General features: G+C 37.1%; 2 protein-coding genes across 2 annotated transcripts in view; one reads left to right on the forward strand and one right to left on the reverse strand.

The window, feature by feature from the left end:
* The window catches only part of NCEH1 (neutral cholesterol ester hydrolase 1), a 44,955-nt gene extending 32,704 nt beyond the window's left edge, over positions 1-12,251 (reverse strand). The window contains exon 1 of the mRNA XM_053710141.1: positions 11,984-12,251. Coding sequence (XP_053566116.1) covers positions 11,984-12,121 — 138 coding nt within the window. The 5' untranslated portion in view covers positions 12,122-12,251. The remainder of the gene's footprint in view (positions 1-11,983) is intronic.
* ECT2 (epithelial cell transforming 2) overlaps positions 1-22,919 on the forward strand; it is an 847,530-nt gene that overhangs the window by 162,541 nt on the left and 662,070 nt on the right. The window contains exon 2 of the mRNA XM_053711823.1: positions 16,446-16,527. The gene's annotated coding sequence lies outside the window, so the exon portion shown is untranslated. The remainder of the gene's footprint in view (positions 1-16,445; positions 16,528-22,919) is intronic.

Below are 22,919 nucleotides of genomic sequence, written 5' to 3' on the forward strand. Positions count from 1 at the left end.
TGACTTTCAAACAGTGGGCCTTGGGGTTTTCTAGGGCTTAAGTCACCTGAGATTGAGAGTTTTAAATACTGCTGCCTCCACTCTGGGTTTCCGGAGTTGGAGACGTCGGTATGTTCATGTGTGGTGACGTCACCAGCATCCCCTTGAGGCCATGCCGGGCCACCTCATATGTGGGGGTAAGTTCATTGGGCTGCTTGATATTCTGATATTCAAGGCAAAGATTAGTCTTAGAATAATAAGTACAATAAACCTGATATACTGGGGTGCATCTCAAGGGTAAGACACTATTTTTATTTAGATTTATTTATATTATGAGTATTAGCACCATGCATGCAATGTAGCCCTGTTTAGCACTAAATAATGCATTACGCTCTCTAATATATTTGCACAATGACATTCTTAACCCCTTAAGCCATTCAGATGTAGATCTATGTCCTGCGGTACAATGCCCATTGTACCGTATAACATAGCTATACTGTATGTCCTACATTCTGGAAGGCCAAGCAGTCTTGGTTGTAAAGTGACAAAGCCCTATATAACAATTGCAGGGAGGGGGAAGGTGGGGGGTTCCCCTGCACTACAGAAAAATGAAATAATAATCATTAAATAAGAAAGTAATCAAAAATAGTGATTAACTGGGTACTAACAGGCAGCTGCCAGTACCCAAGATGACAAGAAACCATTAAGAGGGGGAGGGTTAGAGAGCTGTTTGGGAGGGATCAGTGAGGTGGGAGGATAAGAGGGGATCCTATACTGCAAAAAAATAAAATTAAATAAACCAATTAAAAAAAAAAAAAAAAAAAAAAAAAAAAAAGCTCCAAAGCATCATACTGATAGACTATCTGGTGGTGAGGAGTGTTGAAGAGGGGATTGAGAGCTGTTTGGGAGGGATCAGGGAGGTGGGAGTGTAATACCTACAGTACAGTAATATTACCATTACCAGCTAACTAATTAACCTCTTCACTGCCAGGAATTTCAGAAGTGTTGTGCACAGCTGCAATTAGTGACCTCCTAATTACCAAAAAAAAAATGGCAATGCATATACAGGTATACCTCACTTTACAGCGCTTCACTTTACAGCGCTTCGTGGAGCTGAAGTTCAACCTCCAAGGATTTGGAAACAGTGCTGTAATCATCGTGAGATTGCGAGAAAAGTGACTGGCACCATTTTGTTATGCTTAGTTCACTCTGTTTATAGCATTACAGTGCGATCTGTGTCTCAGTGCTATAGTCTGGCAAATTGTACTACAGTAATTGTCACTATTTTACAGGTACAGTATTTATTAAATACTAATTTAATACTGTGCTCTGCTAGTGTTAAACTAACATAGCTCTATTGCACATCTAATATATGTTAGTTTAAACATGTTTTCAAGTTTTTAAACACACTGGCAAGTGAAAAGAAAGCTAAAACTGCCTTGTTTCACTTTAAGGCGGTTTTCACTTTACAGCGGGGCTCCGGTCCCTAACCCGCTGTATGAGCGGGGTATACCTGTATGCTATTTCTGAACAAAGGGGATCCCAGAGAAGCTTGTAAAAACCATTTGTTGTATGACTAGAGTAGTTGTGTGTAAATAATTTCAGTGACAATCCCACAGTTTGTGAAAAAGTTTAATTTTTTTTTTTTTTTTTTTTAATTATCACATTTAGCAGACAAACAGTGGCATAAAATATACCAAAGTGTGCCTAGATCAATACCTTGGGTTGTCTACTCAAAATAAATATATAGATTTGATATGTAAATAAAAAAAATAAAATAAAAAAAAAAACAAGGCTCTATTTCTGTTTAAATGGAGTGGTAACAAAAAAATGCTAACAATTTTCCAATATTTTGGGCAAGTTTTTCTCTTCAAGGTAGCAAAGAGGTTAAATTCCATGGGCGAGATTACATATACGGCACAAGCTTCGGCGCAACTGTTGAAACCCACGCCACCCATAATTTCACCTCACACATCGGGGTATTACATAAACCCCGCCAGCAGTTTATGAAGTGCCGTAAGTCGGATGAACTAGCGATGTCCAGAAATGTGCGTAAATACAAATTTCTGGAGTCGCCAGTGACTTACGGCACATTAGAAACTGCCGGCACCTAAGAAAATAAAAAATAAATATCAAATCTCCTGTAAAAGTCTAACCCGCCTCCCAAAACATAAACCTGACACATAAAACCCCTATATCCGCCATCAAACCCACATCGGAACTAATAATGAAAGTATTAACCCCTAAGCCGACAACCCCCCACAACGCAATAAGCCTAATTAAACTATTAACCCATAATCTGCAATTCACCCACATCGCGATCTACCTAATAAAACTATTAATACCTAATCCGCCATTAACCCACATCGCAATAAACCTAAGTATATTAACCGCTAATCTGCCATTAACCCACATCGTAACAAACCTAATAAAACTATTAACCCCTAATCTGCCAAACCCACTAAATGCAATAATCCTAATAAATCTATTAACCCCTAATCCGCCAAATCCCCACAACACAAATAACTAATTTACTATGCCCCCTAACCTAGCACCCCTAAATTAACCCCAATTACCTAAATTAAAAAATACTAAGTTACAATTAAAATAAAAAAGCCAACATTACTTAAAAATAAACTAAATTTAAATTAATCTAAGATTACAAAAATAAAAAAAGTCTAACATTACATAAAATAATAAACCAAATTATCAAAACTAAAAAAATTAAACCTAATCCCTATGACAATAAAAAATCCCCCCCAAAATAAAAACACCCCCTAATCTAATGCTAAACTACCAATAGGCCTTTTGTAGGGCAATGCCCTAAATTAAACAGATCTTTTCCTTAAAAAAATACTGTCCCCCTCTAACAGTAAAACCTAACACTAAAAAATCCTAAACTACCCATTGCCCCTAAAGGGGCATTTGTATGGGCATTGTCCTTAAAAGGGCATTCAGCTCTTTTACTGCCCTTTTAAGGGCATTCAGCTCTTTTAAGAGTGCCCAGAAAAACCTAATCTGAAAAAAAAAGCCTAAATCTAACCCCCCAAATAGGTACTCACCTTTCCTGAAGTCCGGTGTAGAAGGTCCTGTTCCAGGCGGTGAAGTCTTCTTCCAAGTGGGGACCCTTTCCTTCTTCATCCAGGACCAAGCCGGCACGGAGCGGAGATGAGCTCGGAGCCATGGAGTATCCTCTTCGTACGATCGCCACCGTACGCTGAAATCAGCCAATAGGAATGCAAGGGACGCCATTTTTAAACGCGTACCTTGAATTCACTTTTCAGTGTACGGCGGCGATCATACAAAGAGGATCCTCCACGCTCCATGGCTCCGTGGTTGCCGGTCCTGCTCCACGCTCATCTCCGCACCGGCTTGGTCCTGGATGAAGAAGGAAGAGGTCCCCGCTTGGAAGAAGATTTCACCTGGAACAGGACCTTCTTCTCCGGACTTCAGGAATGGTGAGTACCTAATTTGGGTGTTAGACTTAGACTTTTCTTTTTTAGATTAGGAATTTCTGGTCACTCTTAAAAGAGCTGAATGCCTTTTTAAGGGCAATGCCCATACAAATGCCCCTTTGGGGGCAATGGGTAGTTTAGGATTGTTGAGTGTTAGGTTTTTTATTTTGGGGGTGGGGTTTACTGTTTGAGAGGGGACTTAGTATTTTTTTTAAGGAAAAGAGCTGTTTAACTTAGGGCAATGCCCTACAAAAGGCCCTTTTAAGGGTTATTCGTAGTTTAGCATTAGCTTAAGGGTGCTTTTATTTTGGGTGGGCTTTTTTATTTTCATAGGGAATAGGTTTAATTTTTTTTTGATAATTTGGTTTATTATTTTTTGTAATGTTAGTTTTTTTATTTTTTGTAATCTTAGATTCATTTATTTTTAAGTAATGTTACCTTTTTATTTTAATTGTAACTTAGTATTTTTTAATTTAGGTATTTGGGGTTAATTTAGGGGGTGTTAGGTTAGGGGGTTTAGTAATTCAATTAGTTATTTACATTGTGGGGGTTGGTGGATTAGGGGTTAATACATTTATTAGGATTATTGCGTTGTGTGGGTTTGGCGAATTAGGGGTTAATAATTTTATTAGGTTTGTTGCGATGTGGGTTAATGGCAGATTAGGGGTTAATATACTTTATTAGGTTTATTGTGAGGTGGGTTGATGGTGAATTAGGGGTTAATATACTTTATTAGTTATTGCGGTGGGTGATTACGGTTGACAGGTAGATATATATTGTGCATGCGTTAGGTGCTAATTATTTTCAGGAGGTAGATAGATATTGCGCATGCGTTAGTTAATATTTTCAGGCAGTTACGGTGCTCACATACTCAGCGCAAGGCTTGCTGCACCTGCCTATGTGTGGCGAGGTGAAAATGGAGTAAAATTTCTCCATTTTCGCCGCATAATTCCTTCCGCTGAATATGTGATACCGATTTGCGACGCGGTTCTATGTTAGCTTATGGGAGTAAAAATTGCAGCCGACAGGCAAAATATACGTGCCGCATTTATATGCGGCACTGTATATTTGATACCAAAACCGCGTACAAAAAAGGCATGGACAGCTTTTGCGGGCTACGCCACCGCATATGTAATCTTGCCCAGTTTCACACACACCTCAATTATTTTCACATTTTAAGTACAGGGCGATACAGATAATGAGTGCGTGTACTGCCCATCCTGGCTCCAAGTTTGAAACCCATGGTTTAGAAATTTGAAGCAGAGGGCATCTGTATTATACCCTAGAACAACACATTTTACATTCTAAGCAAATTTATCAAATGCAATGCTTTGTACATACTTATACCTGTTAGATAATAAAGACAATATGTGAGTCCATTATTGAGATTGTGTATATATATATATATATATATATATATATACATATACATACATACATACACACACACACATACATACACACACCTAACATGTTTCGCATGGGCACTCCCACGCTTCATCAGTCATATATACACATATAAAAACATTAATATATATGTACACACAGAATTCCTATTGCCCTGGGTGCAAATGCTGAAGTGTGAAATTAAGTAGGGGAAAGGTTATTTCATAAGCTATGATCCACTAAAAGTTTTTGTTTTCCCCAGCTACACAGTAACTTATAAATGTTTCTGCAATCTTGTATAGCAGCCCTTAACCCTTCAAATGGACATGAAACACAATTTTTTTCTTTCCTGATTTTGAAACAGCATGCAATTGTAAACAACTGTCCAATTTACTTCCACTATCTACTTCATTCTCTTGGTATCCTTTTGTTGAAAATCATTTCTAAATAGGCTCAGTAGCTGCCAATTGGAGGCTGCACATAGTTGCCTCGTGTGATTGGCTCACCCATGTGCATTGCTATTAGGATACCTGAAGAATTAAGCAAATTAAATAATAGATGTAAATTGGAATGTTGTTTAAAAACTGTATTCTATCTGAATCAGGAAAGAATAAAATTATATAACTTTGATGTGCACAATGGGCTCCCATGAGCCTCTACTTATATGAATGTACATTTATTCATATGAGGTGATTAATATTACTACAGTGATCACGTGGCCATTAAAACCTATATAGAGGGTTTATTTTAAAGAGAGTTTTGGTGAGGCAATGCTGAAACCTCGACCACCTTATATGGGCCTGTAACTGCGGTAGGCTTAATCAGCTCCGTGGTTGTCATCTTCAGTGTAGGCATTGAGCGGATGATGGCCACATCACAAACCCCAATTTAACTCAAAGTCTCCTATTTATAAGAGGTCAACCCCTTCTTTTTTTTTAAGAGTTTACAAAAAAAAAAAGCACACACACTATTGTTTACAACCTTGTTTTTTATAAATTGAATAAAGATGTGCATTTTTTATTGTACAGTTCTCATGTCATGATATATACACTAAATCAGTGATTTGCAACCTTTTTTTTGCCGTGGCACACTTTTTTACATTAAAAAATCCTGTGGCACACCACCATCCCAAAATATATATATACACACACACACACTGTACTGTGCTGTCATGCCATGCCTCCTACAAACTATACATGACATATTGACATTCATTCACAAACAATCATAATGAATGATTGTCTGTGAATGAATGTCAATGCCATGGTTGTAAATGATGCCTGATGAGCCTGTCACATACCTACCAATATTTCAAAATTTGAAAGAGGGACACCCCCGCAATGTTGTCAGTCTGCCGCGGCACACCTGAGGATCTCTCACGGCACACTAGTGTGCCACGGCACGCTGGTTGAAAAACACTGCACTAAATAATGTTATAGTTTGCATCTGCTGAGTCTGGTGAAAAAAAAAACAATATATGTGTTGGTTTCTCTCTGAAATGGCCTACAGAAAGGGTTAAATGAGTTCAGGATCTAGAAACTCCAAAACTGCTGGGGGGGGCTCAGCAGTTAAGGGGTTAAAGAATATAAAACAAAATTTAGTCCCCAAAAAGTGTAAATATGTATTATTTATGTTTATCTTTTATTTTGCTCTAATTTTTATGTAATTAACTCTGCAATTGTGACCCCCAGGGCCGCCATCAGGGAGTGAAAGGGTTGACTCCTGTAAGGGGCCCACTGGTCCAGGGGGCCCCATGAGGCAAGCACAACTATTTTTTTTACATTTTGGCAGCCACAATATATATATATATATATATATATATATATATATATATATATATATATATATATATATATATATCTCACTAATAAAAAGTTTAGGAAAATATTAAAAGGAAGATATAGAAAGTAATTAGTAAATTGTTCTTTTGGATAAGAACAGATCTGTCAATCTATAGTCATACCCTGATCCCAAAGATTGCAATATAATTAATTAGCAGGAATTGTTTAGTGCTGGATAGGATTAGCTTTTTTCTTATTTCTAGTGTTTCTTTCTATATCTTCCTTTTAATATTTTCCTAAACTTTTTATTAGTGATGTAAAATTAATTACAATCCCTGTGCACCTTTTTCTGCCTAAAAATAAGATAAGGCAGGAACAAGAGGACTTGCAGAATATTAAAATCTTTGGTGCTGCTAGTTTAATATAAAACACACACACATATATATGTGAGGGTGGGTGTGTATGTCTTTGTGCGTTTTCTGTGGATGTCTCTGTAAGGGTGTGTGTGTGTGTGTGTGTGTATGTCTGTGCTTTTTCTGTGGGTGTCTCTGTGAGGGTGTGTGCATATGTCTTTGGGTACTTTCTGTGGATGCCTCTGTAAGGGTGGGTGTGTATGTCTCTGTGAGAGTGTGTGTGTGTGTGTGTGTGTGTGTGTGTGTGTATGTATGTATGTGTTTTCTGTAGATGTCTCTGTGACTGAGGGTATGTGCATATGTCTGTGCATTTTTTGTGGGGGTCTCTGTGAGGGGTGTGTGTGTGTGTCTGTATGTTTTCTGTAGGTGTCTCTGTGAGTGTGTATGTATGTCTTTGTGCATTTTCTGTGTGGTCTCTGTGAGGGTGTGTGTGTGTGTATGTCTTTGTGTGTTTTCTGTGGGTGTCCCTATGTCTTTGTGTGTTTTTTGTGGGTGTCTGTGTGTCTTTGTGTGTTTTATGTGGGTGTCTGTGAGTGTGTATGTCCTTGTGTGTTTTCTGATGCTCTCTCTGTGGGTGTTTTCTTGGGTGTATGTGCAAGTTTGAGGTTGTGTGTGTCCATTTATATGTAAATCCTTATGTGTGAGTGTGTGTTTCAGTGTATGAGTGTGTCTGTGTTTGTGTGTTACTACCTTTACAACATTTCCAAGTTTGACTACACTTAAGAATAAATGGGGGGGGGGGGGGACCTGATCAATGGTTAAGTCAAGGGCCCCAAAATTTCTAGTGGCAGCCCTGGTGACCCCCCTCATTTTTTGAAGCACAAAGTAGACTTCAGCAGCTTAGAAGACATACCAGCTGTATGGGAAATTGCTCATGTGCAAATATATATATATATATATATATATACACACATATACATACACACACACAAACATACATACACAGAGAGAGCAGAGTAGACACACTTTATTGAAACACACAATGCCTCCTTATCGTATCTCTGTTTACAAACAAAACAGAGATAAGATAACTTAGAGAGAGTAATTGAAAATTAATGTTATTACCTCTCTCTCTCTCTCTCTAACACCCCACTTGGAGTGTAATTTATTTGGCAGCTTCTTGTTTACCTAGCGTTTCTATACAAAAAACAAAAGCAGCTATTTTAAATTACAAAATAAAAAAGGTAAAGAAGCTATTGGATCTTTTCCAGATAAGCCCCGCCAAAAAGTTAACCCCCGCCACCCAATACCAATGTTCTTTTATTTTTAATAGTGAAATGAAACTTGTACTTTGAGTTTTATATGAAACTTGTATTTTGAGATTTTATTGAACATGGTGAAATGAAAATTGTACTTTTATTTTTTATTGAAGAGGGTGAAGGGGAGGATATGAAACACTTTTTATTGAACAGGGTGAAGGATATGAAACTTGTACTTTTACTTTTTATTGAACAGGGTGAAGAAATGAAACTTCTACTTTTATTTTTTATTGAAGAGGGTGAAATTGGGAGATGTCATTAATAATTTGCATGAAAAGGTCCGTATTTCGGTACCTTTGCCTCCAAACGAACTCACACGAGTAGCTGTCCACTAAAGCTTGGTGTGTGCCGCATTGGTGCTTATTCTGCATCTTGTAGAGGTGCCACAAAGATTCTATGGTTTGTGTATGAGCTCCAGTTGTTGGATCCACAAAGTTTTCTGTATGATTAATTGTTTGATGACTATAATTCACGCAAATCATCGTTGTAATTCCTTGGTATGATGGCCACATATCGGAAATGATGATTGAGCCGGGAGCGATGCAGGCCTGGATTGTGTCCAGCAGAGTGTCCGCAGTTCGATCTGGCACTGCATACATGAACACTTCTTCACTCTCCCGGGAGATCCCTTCAAAAATCCACTGCTGGGGAAGGACTCGCCCTGCGTGGTTTTTACGGCGAGATATTAGCGTTTCATCGATCTCGACGTGTAGACCTGGGCTGCCGACAATTGTTGGATTCTGCAAAAGCCGCCATGCGCAAATTTCGCAAAGAAAGTTCTTCCAGTCAACAGCGGTCGTGTGGACAAAAGATAATTCCTCAGAGCAGAATTTGATTGTTACCAGATTTTTGGACCAGCAATAAATGAATAGAATTACTGTCCTGAACTCCATCCTAGACCGCTCCAGCCAAGTTCCCTTTCGAAGAGTGATTTCTTGCCGACACTGTCGTGCATTAAACCTCCACCTGTCAGAAACAGTTGAAAGTGTAATTTGGTGGCCATTGTTGCAGAAACGTTTCAGATGGATCACTCCGTGGCTTTGCAAAAAACGTATTGCCGTCTCCTTGTCATGAACGACAGTGGAAAGCGTCAGAAAGTTCATTGTTTTTATGGCGCGCGTTTAAATAGTTTAAATATTCAAAGTTCAAGGTTGCGTAGCGTGCGTGCATTACATTGGAGCAGGCAAAAGTGGTGGGGCTTAACTTTTCGCGCGTGCACTTTTTGCATTAGTGGCGGGGCTTATCTGGAAAAGATCCAAGCTATTTTTAAACAATGAAATACACTCAAACAAGTTAAATCTTTGGGAACACATTAAATAAAAAAACATTTTACAGTACACTGTAAAATGCAATGTTCTACAAAGTGACTGTCTGACCAGTGTAGCAGCTCTATCTCTAATTAGCCACAGCAGTGAAGATAAGTTTCACAGGGTGTGTCCCTCGACTGAAAAAAAAATGCAAACGAATTAGAGCATGTAATTTTTTCCTTTTGAACAACCCTGAAAACTTTGACATGAAAAGTCAAAATCAAACTTTCACAATTCCTACAGAGCAAGGAATTAAAATATAACCTTCACAATTTATATCTATTTGAATCATGAAAGTTTCATTTTGCCTTTCCTGTCTCTTTAAAGGGACAGTATACACTCATTTTCATATAACTGCATGTAATAGACACTACTATAAAGAATAAGATGCACAGATACTGATATAAAAATCCAGTATAAAATGGTTTAAAAACTTACTTAGAACCTCTTAGTTTAGCTCCGTTGAAAAGGTAGCTGGAAAGCCCACTGCAAGTGGGAAATAAGACACTCCCCCCTCCCCCTTCTTTTGCATATGAAAAGACCCTTTACACAAACAGGAGCAAGCTGGAGAAGGTAGCTGATTGTATTCACATAAAACTTTGGGGCTTGGTTAGGAGTCTGAAAATCAGAGCAATGTTATTTAAAAATAAGAAAAACTATACATTTTTTTAAAAAAACAACTTTATGGGCTATATAAATAGATCATCTACAAAATATTTATGCAAAGAAAAAATGAGTGTATAATGTCCCTTTAATCCCAACTGTGAGCATATAGAAAAATGAATGTGTCCACTTGTCACATTTTAAATAAATAAATGAAATTATTTGTTAAACAAAGTACCATAGGAGGACTGTAGTTTTTAAAAAAAAATCCATTTTAATATATGCATATAAACATAATTTATATCCCTTTGCCAAATATTGAATAAATACAGTATTATTTTTTAATTCTTAATATAGAAAAAAATAATATAGGGTTTTATTTAGATATTTGTATCCATTGACTTGTAGACAAGAACAGCTGTTGCAATATTATTGCTTACAACTAGCATAAAAGCCATATATTATGAAATACACTTCTGCATTAGTGACTACCCTGTATACAGTTTACTTGAAGTCAGACTATTATCTGGGTGAACAGTCAAGTGTATTGTGTTTTCACTGACCCCTGGCAGATTTGGAAGTAAGAAAATATACTGGGCTATGTCCAAGTCTGTGTTTAGAAAAACATGAACACATGAACTGAGATATCCTTGATACCTCTCCTAATCTAAGCGTATCTGTTTCATGGCTGACTAAAGCACAAAACTAAACATCTTTTCTCCTAAAACATAAGGAAATAATATATTCATTAGACATGTGAAGAATTCTGTCTTTGGCCATCTTAACAGCCAATACCAAGCTCTGTTATTCCATGAATTAACCGATTGGTTTCTAAGGAAGCAAGGACAGTGTAGTTGGAGACTTCTATTCCATATTCGAATGGGGGAAGGGTATAAACAAACCATAATCAGCTGTGTGCAAACTCACTGCTAACAGTATCAATAAATATTCAGGGATTCATATAGCATTACTGGTTCAATTTATATTGCAATGAAGTTCTAAATATTGGAACATACACATTGAAATCTTTAAAGGAATTTTCAATCTACCGATGTAGAGAATTTCTGTAGTGTTATGTATATATGTACTCTCGTTTAAATATTTCAAAATATCAAGTAACTAAACGCTTATGCTGATAAAAATACCATATGAATATTACTGATTAAATAGTAAACTCGTTAACTTTTAGGATTTGGCATTGGTATAACGTTGCATACCATAAGTGGATCTGTACAAGCAGATACTTTTGCATATATAAACATATGTGTCTTCTATTACACACCGAGGTTAAAACCCGGAATAAAGTTCTTGTCAGTCTAATTTCTATAGATTTTCTGTGACAAAGCAAATTGATTGACGATAAAATAAGTATCATGGGCATGACTTTATGTAACCAGGATCTAGGTAAAATGTTCATATGACCGTCTCTTGCAGGCTAAAGCTGCTCGGTGTCACAAAGACCGCTTACTGCTCATTGTTACAAGACACTAGAGCTGTAACACAATATGATGTGCCCAGGCAGGCAAATAGTTAAACCAAAAACAAGCCTATCGCTTTTAGCGTTATTTAAAGGATTTCTGGTGTCCAGAAGACAGCGAGTACTGTGACCTACTTCCACTTATCCATTAAAGCGGATTGTTACATTTGTAGCACTATTAGATTACAGTAACGTTTGTCACAGCTGTTCGCAGTGAGCCATTCTGAATTAATCATACGCTGCATGTATTGTGTATATATATATATGTGTATATATATGTGTGTGTATATATATATATATACACACACATGATTTTGACTTACCAGGTCCTGTACACATCTGAAGGTGGCATCGAGTAGCATGAGTTTCCAGGGCTCTGCCAGTGAGCTAGGTAGAGGAGTATACACATAGTAAGCTGCGAATGCTGTTAGTACTATAAGCAGGGCTGATGCTGCTCTCATTTTGATATCTGACTTTGGACATGCAAACTCTTCACAGCCCAAGTTTCTGCAAGGTTGTTGGTTTCATTGAAGAACCGTCCTATCCAATCACACCCAGGCAGCAAAGGAAGTCTGAACTGCTAGTGTCATGTCCTTGCATATAATTCAGTATGAAGCAATGCAGGCTACAGAGCAGGAGCCATGCCATCTAGTGGCAGCATGTGAAAGTACTGTCGTTTTATTTGTTCATATGCGACTTCATGCATGTTCAATTCTCTATGAAACAGTTCATGAATTCAAGTTATGTAACGTTAGCTTCATAAGGAAACTAAACACATAAATATATAAAAAAAACAACTATATTCAGAGCTTACTAATAGTGTTACTGTTAAAATCATCTTATTGAAAATATGCAAATATTATTCTAAATGAACTTTGGACAAGAACAAGTTGTGGTGCTGAAATATATTTACATTTTTTTAACATGGGATATTATCTTATAAAGTAAATGTAAACAAAAATAATTCCCTACATTGGCTCTTTGTAATGGAGCATTGTGCTGACACAGGATCATGGTGTATTATTGTCAAAGTACAGATTGACAAGTGAATTGTCCATATCAGCAAATGATACTGGCAGGTTATAAAGCTTTGTGTGGTCTCAGGTTTTCAAAGAAAACACAGTATTGGAGTGAGGCAGAGGCAAGGCCCATCCAAAGCGCCCTAAGAGACTTGAATTTTGTACCTTAGTTAAATTCTGCACGATTCACCCACCTATCTATCCATCACTCTGTCTAACAACAACTATTTTCACCCATATTAACAGTTTATCCATTCTTCTATAATATTTATCTGTTTGCTGTATATTATGATTTATTTTAGGATATGATAAGGTTGAAATGGTTACCCTGCATTAGTGCTCAGGTATTGTGTGGTTACCCTGCACTGGTTCCTGGTGTGACCACAGCACACACGTGGTTCCCAGGATGTATTTAAGGACACCTACAGCCCCCTCTCACTTTCTCGAATCGTGCCCATGCCCAGCCCTCGGTGCACACGCACACCTCTGGCACTCACACTAACAGGCCAGTATCTTCTTGTTGCTACTGCTCTGGCTGTAGTGCTGCCCTTGCTTGGAATATGCCCCTCCCAGGTGACTGCTAGGTTTACCTAATGGTAGGGCTGGTCCTGAGCAGAGAGATTGAGCTCCCAATTCTTGATAACAATGCCTGAGAAATATGGGAGCTCTGTAATTGCTATGGTCAGATTGATCCCTCCCAAAATTGAGCACCAAAGTTGTTGGCACTGTGATGCTTAGGGTGATGTCTAAGCAGTCTGTTAAGACTGGGTGGTGCGAGGGTGGTGGTGGACAGTCCTCAGGCAGGGTGTGGCTGTTCCTGGGTAGAGTTTTGTTATTTCTGGGCAGGGTTTGGGCAGTGCTACGTTTCTTTTATAGAAACTACTAGGTTATAAATAGTAGGGATGCACCGAAATTTCGGCCGCAGAAACGTTTTGGCCGAAAATGGAATTTTTGGCTATTTCATTTTTCTTTGCCTGTTATTTTCGGTAAAATTATTGTGTAGCATATTTCAAATTTGATGCTACCCTAAGGCTGCTGTTTGAGTTCATTTCTTGACTTACGGTTTCTCATATAATAATAATTTTCTAGGACTATACTCTATTTGGATAATTGGTAAACAAATACTGTTAAATCTGATTCAGTTACACATAACTAAATACAGAATAATACAGTATATTGATATTTAATATTGTTTTAAGTAGGGATGCACCGAAATTTGGTCGCAGAAACATTTTGGCCGAAAATGGCATTATCGTTATTTGCCTGTTTTGTTTTCTTGGTAAAATTATTGTGTAGCATATTATTGTTTTAAAATATTTTTGTCCAATTTTAGTGTGTTACTTTTAATTAAAGTGTGGTTATTTTATTGGCTTGCAGGTTTTCAATTCTGATTAATTCATAAAATAGTCTAATTATGCAAAAAAAAAATAAAAAAAAAATTTAAATTTGGGAAAAAAAAGACATTTTCGGTTTCGAGTGCCTCCTGGATTTTCGGATTTGGTTTCGGTCCAGATTTCCATTTCGGTGCATCACTAATAAATAGGGTAAGGAAAACAACAGCAGCAAGAGTATATTCAGAGCTTACTAATAGTGTTATTGTTAAAATCATCTTATTGAAAATATGCAAATATTGTTTTAAATGGACTTTGGACAGGAACAAGGTGTGGTGCTGAAATATATTTACATGTTTTTAACATGGGATATTATCTTATAAAGTAAATGTAAACAAAAATAATTCCCTACATTGGCTCTTTGTAATGGAGCATTGTGCTGACACAGGATCATGGTGTATTATTGTCAAAGTACAGATTGACAAGTGAATTGTCCATATCAGTAAATGATACTGGCAAGTTATAAAGCTTTGTGTGGTCTCAGGTTTTCAAAGAAAAAACAGTATTGGAGTGAGGCAGAGGCAAGGCCCATCCAAAGCGCCCTAAGAGACTTGAATTTTGTACCTTAGTTAAATTCTGCACGATTCACCCACCTATCTATCCATCACTCTGTCTAACAACATCTATTTTCACCCATATTAACAGTTTATCCATTCTTCTATAAGTGTCTCCTGGATTTTCGGATTTGGTTTCGGTCCAGAATTTCCATTTTCGGTGCATCACTAATAAATAGGGTAAGGAAAAAAGCAGCAAGAGTAAGACAGAGCACCCAATCCATGAGAATTCTTCAAATTGTGAGAGACCTGGGAGCTCTACATATTTCTGCTATATACCTTCCTACAGTATGTCTCTGCCTGCAAACGCTCTACTCTGCCCTCCAATGTCAAATGTCTATTCACTGCAGTGACGTGCATTCATTAGAGGCAGCGCCTCCCCTGGCCAATGTGGGAATTACATCTATTTTTTAATATAAAAAAAATAAAAATAAATAAAAGCTTTTTTTTTTCTTAATTTTTTTTTCACATATGAAAAGGTGACCCCCCCACCCCTCCACCAAATTATGCTTGTTATTGCAATTTTATTGTTTTTTTTAACAAAAACCGTAATTAAGTTTACTACATTCATATTGCGCAAGAAAGGTAGAGGCCAGCTGTCCTTCCATTGCGCAATATGAATGTAATAGTCTGTTATGTTATGGGCTGCTTTAGAGACTGCCACCCAGTGGGGAATAATAACTAATGCAGCAGTCTCTATTGCAGCCCATAACTGCTCCCACCGGAGGCTAGCCTCGGGAGCCCTGAGCCCTACCTGCCCGGCCGCTCAGCCAATCAGGCATCAGTATGTCTGAGTCTCTAGGCTGAGTTGCCGGGCGGGAAATAGTTGCGCAGCCGCATTGGTGGTCAGGTGTTGATGTTTGCAGTGTCACGGGCGTCAGAGCAGAGATTGGAGATTGAAGACGTTGGACGTGCTGCTTCAGTTCTCCCTCTCAGCGTGAGTCGTGACCTAGGCCAGCCCAGTTGTGTGGAGTGAGTCGGTGACGGTCGGGTCAGGAGGAGTCGGAGCTCAGTGGACTGTGTTCGGTTGTGGAGTCGTGGAGCAGGAGTCAGTCGTGACAGTCAGGTGTCAGCCGGAGTTGGACGTCGTCAGGAGGACTAGGAGCCCAGCCGGAGCGTAGCTACTAGCCAGGTAGGTGAGCAGCTAGAGCAGTCAACAGTCAAGCAAGCTAGCAATTTCACTGCTGCATTGAGCTCAGTCAGCCCTCAGCTCACCGTGAGCTGAGGGCTGACTGAGCTCAATGCAGCAGTGAAATTGCTAGCTTGCTTGACTGTTGACTGCTCTAGTGGCTGGTCAGGACTCAGGACTCGGAGGTGGTGAGGGTGACAGGTCAGGTGTATGCAGGCAGTCAACGCAGTGTTGTGGTGTCATTTACCTGCGCTATCCTATATTCCATACAACGCTTTCTGCCTTTGCAGACATCAGTTTAGTCGTGTTGTAATTTCTATTTGGAAATTAGTAACACAAAATGACAACACAATCCGCTCAGATATTATTGTAGGGTATGTAGTACTAAAGTAAACAGTTAAAGCAGCACTGGAAATGGCAAAAATAATAATAATGCTGTGCTACAAAAATAAAGGGTATAAAAATTCACTGTATTTATAAAAACAGAGGCCTTACCTTGTCCAGAGGTGCTATCTTTATATTTGGGTTTTACTTGCAAATAGCTTCACTGTTGGTCCTTTTGCTGTGCTGTTAGTTTTTGGTAACTGAGCTGTTAAAAAAAATAACAAAATCTTCAGCTGCTTTATTCCACAGTCGTTGCAGCAGAATGATGCTGGTGTATTATATTTCCTTCTATTTCTCGTGTTTTGCAGGGTAAAGCTCTGGGCCTCTGCATTTGGAGGTGAAATTAAATCCATAGCTGCAAAGTACTCAGGTTCACAGCTTCTGCAGAAGGTAAGCTCTTTATTTGTTGTAATATTCACTGAAGTGGACAAATTGAGCTCTTGCTGATATGCACTGGCGCATAGACACTGTTAGAGGTCTCTACCCTGAATGCTGTGCAATCAGTCTTTCTTCTACCGTATGATCTAAAAATAACTGGTTAATTAAGTCATTACACTTAATTGTAAAACAGCAGAAATTAACAGACTGGCGTCCAGAAAGCTACGTGCTTTGTGTTGATGATGCCGTTTATACAAGTTGTATTTTATTGATAGAAACAGCTGGTGGACTAAAAACTGCTAACTTAATTCCAATGCCGAATTAGTGCTTATTTTCATATCTTGCCGTGTTGGAGGAATGCAGTTCACGGTACAAGAGACAGGAGGCTGTTGTATTGTTTTGTCATCTCTGCAGTTCTCACAATCCCATTATTCCCCAATCATCTCGACCCAGCGCTGGGATGTATTACATCATTACAGATAAGAGGAAATGAATGTGGTTATCTCCTTGCTCAGCTGCACAGGCGGGTAATAACCGAGGGAAATAGTTTACAAACTTCAGGAATCTATCTCGGTCTAAATTATTGCAAAACCTAACCAGGATGCTGAAGTATTGATTGGATATATTTATGCATACAAAAAACTTTTTTGTCCTTTTAACAAACCTTCAATTTACCCATTCATCTCTAGCTATCGATCTACTTCTTCTTGACCTAAAGTCTCTAGAAAGAATTGTGAACAAAACGCTTACTATGTTTCCTCAGATCAAATTCTATTCTAGATACTACTGTTAGGTTTCCATTTAAAATACTCAAAAAATAGCACACTAACATGATAGCCAAGTTTAGTAGCCATTTCTCCCTGATAATGTTCACAATTTGCAATGCTATTTTTAACCCTCTCCTATTTCAAACACTCTCCCCGTTTGGTATCTGTTACATCATCTGTAAGTTGGTAACACTTAGATCTACATCTTTGCACCACAAGCACTAACAACTACTTTACTTACTCAGGACACTGGCATCTTATCCTGTAGATGTCAGCAGTATTTACATCAATATATCACATTGTAACAAATATTGTTACACACACTGCTGCGATATATTGGAAATTTGTTAAAAATATACTATCTTGTCAGTATATGGCCGGGGTATAATACAATATATTTAATACAAAAACTTGGGTGTAAGAGAGGCGCTGTATGAACAGCTGAGAGAACCAACAATAGCTAAAAAAGTTTAAATAAAAATATCTCAATATGTATAATACAGTGTATCGTAAAATTAGATATATATCATAATGTATAATAAACAAACATAGAAAGGGATGATATAAGCTAGTTTAATAAAAAACAATAATAAATAACAATAGTAAGTTGTGGCCACAACTAAATAAAATGATGAAGAAAAATTAGCAGCATAGATTTACAATTCACAAATCAAAACGCTATTAATTAACTATGACGGTTCAGCGATGTAATATCACTTAGATAAGGTGCAATACTAAGCCTCCTGTAAGTAAATAAAACTGAAATAGTTGGCTTGTAATTTCTCCGATAATGTCCGTATGTGATTTAAAACTGGTGAGTTAGGGTATCCTTTGTGAATGAAATAGTCCCATTGAAAGTGTGTAGGCAAATTCCTATTGCGTGTACTGAGTTGAGCTTCGTGAGTTGAAGTGAGTGAGAGACAGGGCAATCAGCTGTTTTGCCGTACTGTGTTAAAGTGCAAGTGATAGATAGTTCTTTGTTAAGTGAACTGGTAGATACGTGAATTTCTTTGAATTAACTTCTTTGCAAAAAAGTGACAAATTTTCTTATTTAAGAATATGTTTCCTGTCTAGAGTGGAGCTCTACTCTGCAGATAGACTACTTTGCTTGGTACTGGATACTCTGTAAAACACTTTGATACAATATATCTAAAGCCGAGAACCTCTAGGACCCATTACTAACATACGGGTCTTACATACGGGTTATGAGAACCATTTAAAAGGAACATTCTGACTCCACGAAAACATTCTTGATAAAGGCACTCATAGTGCTGAAACGCGTAGATAGGAAGCTGTGGAGTCTGTTTACACTTTCCATTGTCACCCATCATCTATCGATAGTACCCAGGAAAGATCCAGGAGGATCCAGGAAGATCAAGGAGACCATTGTCCATTCTTTCAACGGAACAGCCGAACGGCAACTAGAAAGGATTCAGTGCTGTTACAAGACAGTGAAGCAGCTGTGAGTACTTCCGCCACGCATTTACACACATACGCTGGCCGGGGAGCGCAGCTAATAAGCCTGTCATACAGCTGAAGATTCACATTAAACATTTTATAAATATCACATTGATAAAATATTCTTAAATAAGAAAATTTGTCACTTTTTTGCAAAGAAGTTAATTCAAAGAAATTCACGTATCTACCAGTTCACTTAACAAAGAACTATCTATCACTTGCACTTTAACACAGTACGGCAAAACAGCTGATTGCCCTGTCTCTCACTCACTTCAACTCACGAAGCTCAACTCAGTACACGCAATAGGAATTTGCCTACACACTTTCAATGGGACTATTTCATTCACAAAGGATACCCTAACTCACCAGTTTTAAATCACATACGGACATTATCGGAGAAATTACAAGCCAACTATTTCAGTTTTATTTACTTACAGGAGGCTTAGTATTGCACCTTATCTAAGTGATATTACATCGCTGAACCGTCATAGTTAATTAATAGCGTTTTGATTTGTGAATTGTAAATCTATGCTGCTAATTTTTCTTCATCATTTTATTTAGTTGTGGCCACAACTTACTATTGTTATTTATTATTGTTTTTTATTAAACTAGCTTATATCATCCCTTTCTATGTTTGTTTATTATACATATTGATATATATCTAATTTTACGATACACTGTATTATACATATTGAGATATTTTTATTTAAACTTTTTTAGCTATTGTTGGTTCTCTCAGCTGTTCATACAGCGCCTCTCTTACACCCAAGTTTTTGTATTCTTTATTGGACTGAGTAGGGAGATATCAGTCTTATTTAGAGAGGCTAAGAGGGTTAGACTTAGTCCAGACTCTTGTTTTTTGATTGTACAATATATTTAATAATTATTCTTTAAAATAAACCCCCAATAAAATGCATATACAAAACAATTAAAATTAATATAAATTCCTGAATTCTTTATATTAGTTAAATTTATAAACACATTTAATTACATTTATAGAAAACCAGATATTAATCAAATGATATACACTTATGTAGCAATATTCTTTACAAAGCAAACCAAATGTACCTTTAGAATTAACCTTATTCACAACTGAATTACATTACATCACCACAATGAAATACCAAAGTATGGCCACTAACTTTAACAGTGCTTAGTTAAACAATAGAACAATATACTTTAACAGCCAATTTCTATGCCAAGTTATCTAAAGGGAAATAAATTCTTATTAGCTACAATTAAGGCAAGTTCTAAAATATATATAGTTGCCAATAACTTAATGCACACCAGAGAGATTTACTTACAATAATAGGCCTGACTTAGAAATATAAAATATAAAGGACCTTTGTTTAGCAAATAAATTATTTAGCAATAGTTAAGACTAAACAGGACTATGAATGCAAGCTAAAATACAAAGTGTCCTTTTAAAATTACTAACTGCAATTAGATTGTAGCAATAATGAATGTATTTCTTTAAACTTTACCCAAATAAGCAAATCAATGTTTCATATTCCAGAGTTTCTTGTGGGTCATCTATGGAGGGTTTACTCACAATGTGCACATGTATAGACTTTAAGAATTGTTAATCTTTCTTTGTTCAAGAAAGTGTACCCAAAAATGGCAGAGAATATACTTGGCACCAAAGCCTATGTATCTTTTCTTCAAAAGTTAATGTTTCTTTTAGTCTGTGTCCTTTTGCAGTGAGCTGTCTGGACCTTTATTCCAAGAATAAAGAATTCCTCCCCCGTTTCTTTAATCACTCCCACAGAATTTGGATTGGCCCTTCGGAGCTTGTCCCTGGTCCGCCCTTAAGGGATTTGAGCATTGATTGGTTATTTGGGAGATGCCTCCCTGATTGGCTCATCTGGCTCTGCATGTATTCCAATAGTTAATTTATTTGGCTGTCAGTTTTAATCCCCTAGGGGGCAGCAGACAACCACAAATGCAGATCTCATCATCAATATTGCTAACAATTTAATACTTCCTTATAAAGTGATTATTTAACATACTATAACTTCTTGTATTAATAAACCTCTCTTGTCAGCATCTATATCTCATTTAACATAACAGAAAATGTACAATTTGACATCAAACACCAGTATTTTATCAATTTCTATGTTAAAATAGAAAATATCCACATATATTCATGTTTATGGCTAATATTCATAGGACATCTGGCTGTCTATAAAATAAAGAAACAAATGTTTTTATTCTGAAATCTTTGGAGTATAGCTACTATTAAATTCAGCATATATATCCCAATTTGTCCCTTAGATGTCTGGCATTGGATTGTATCTCAATAGGAATGTAGTATATTTATTTTTGAGTGTATAAAACATATGATATTATTTAAAACACCTATTATATATGTACTTATTAGATGCCTGAAAAATATAAAGAATAGGTTAGTAATTCTTAAAATAATTTGGACATTTTAAATTGACAGTGTAGCTATTATCAAATTCAGCAATTATTCATATTTAATGTTATAGAAATTGACAATCTCATATCCATTATTTTGTACCTATTATTTGATAGTCTGAGGCACATATTAAATATTTGAAAACTACATAGATAATTTGTTATCAAAAGTACATAGGTTAAGATATTTTGAAATCTTAATTATTGGCTTCTATGCCTACAAATGAACACATGGCTGGGCAGGATGCGTATGTAGCTCAAGAGGGGATCATTTAACATGTAGATGGTAAAAGCTACAATTCCTTGAAATGTTTGTAGATTCAACCATTCCCACGGATGGACCGTTTATTCCCCACAGGTGGCCTGTGAGTTCATTACCCATCTTGGGCAGGAAACCCATACATGGGCATACACTTCTGAGGCTCCATCATGCTAATATTCACTTTGAAGTAGCCCACTGGCTCTTTTTATACAACAGTCTAAGCCTTTGTTCTTTCCGAGATAATTATGCAAACAATTTAATTGATGAATGAGAGAGGGGGGCCGGTTTACACAGCCAAGAATCATTTGGCAGAGTAAATGCAACTGCTGTAACCAGTTTCATGTATAATGAATCCTGTGGTCTTAACAACCATATATATATTAAATTATATAATACCGTCCAAATGACAGTGTTAGCCCTCCTAGAGACATCCGCCTGGGTGCAGAAATGTAATCAATATTCCTCCAAATAAATGCACTCACAGGTCTTTTAGCAGTGAACAAAAACCTTGTTTTAATGGAACATTTTCGGGGAGATGTTCCCCTTCATCAGCATTTAATAGTTGAAAGATACTAAGTACAGCACCCAGTATGTTACTCCTAAGCTCCCTTACAGGTAATCTTCCCTAGGATTGACCAAATAAACAATGAATACAATACAACTAGAATAGTGCAGGAGCGCTAAAAAAACTCTAAGGGTGGTATGGAGATCAATATAATATTCTACACGTTTTTAAAAATTCTAATTTATTGTATAAAATATAAACAAGATAAACAGGATGTCTCCCTTAATAGTTTTGGATAAAATTTTAACAGAATTATAAGAATATTGCCGGTCTCACAGTTTAAAATGCATTTGCCAGATAAACATAAATATGTGGTTAGTCGTTACTATAAGCAGCTAATAGCTATTCCACCTTAATTGATAAAAACATCAGAATAATGCCAAAAGTTCAAAGGTTCTCAGATGATTAACAAAGCGTTACAATGTTCCTTTTCACTGTAACTAATTAGACACAATAGGGAAACACAGTCTCTTTCAATATGAATGTCTTTTGATCTTAGAGTTTATAAGATGTAACTTATCGTTGAGTCTAATTGTTAGCAAGAGAAACAAGTGTGCTTACCGGGTCTTCTGACACCTTTAGTGTTTAATGCTGTTTTTTTTTCTTTATGCCTTACCGTTTTTTTTGGGATAATAGATGAGCCTTTCTTTTGCTTACTTTGCTCCCTTTGCTCCACTGTTCTCACTTGTACGATACAAGAATTTGCTTGGGTGTTGAAAGTTTGGAGCACGCTCCTGCGTGTAAAAGACTGAAGTGTCAACACTCGTTAGTGACAGGTAGCGTCTTTGCTCTTATGAATGGATGTATACTCCTGCTTGTCTTTAAACAGGATGTCAGCACTTATAAGTTATAAGTGAATTTTCAGACCACAGGAGTGCGGTTCACGCTCCAGCGCCTATGCAGGGAACTTGGCTAAGAAAAACAAACAGCT

The sequence above is a fragment of the Bombina bombina genome, chromosome 4 (genome assembly GCF_027579735.1).
Source record: "Bombina bombina isolate aBomBom1 chromosome 4, aBomBom1.pri, whole genome shotgun sequence".
NCBI lineage: Eukaryota > Metazoa > Chordata > Amphibia > Anura > Bombinatoridae > Bombina > Bombina bombina.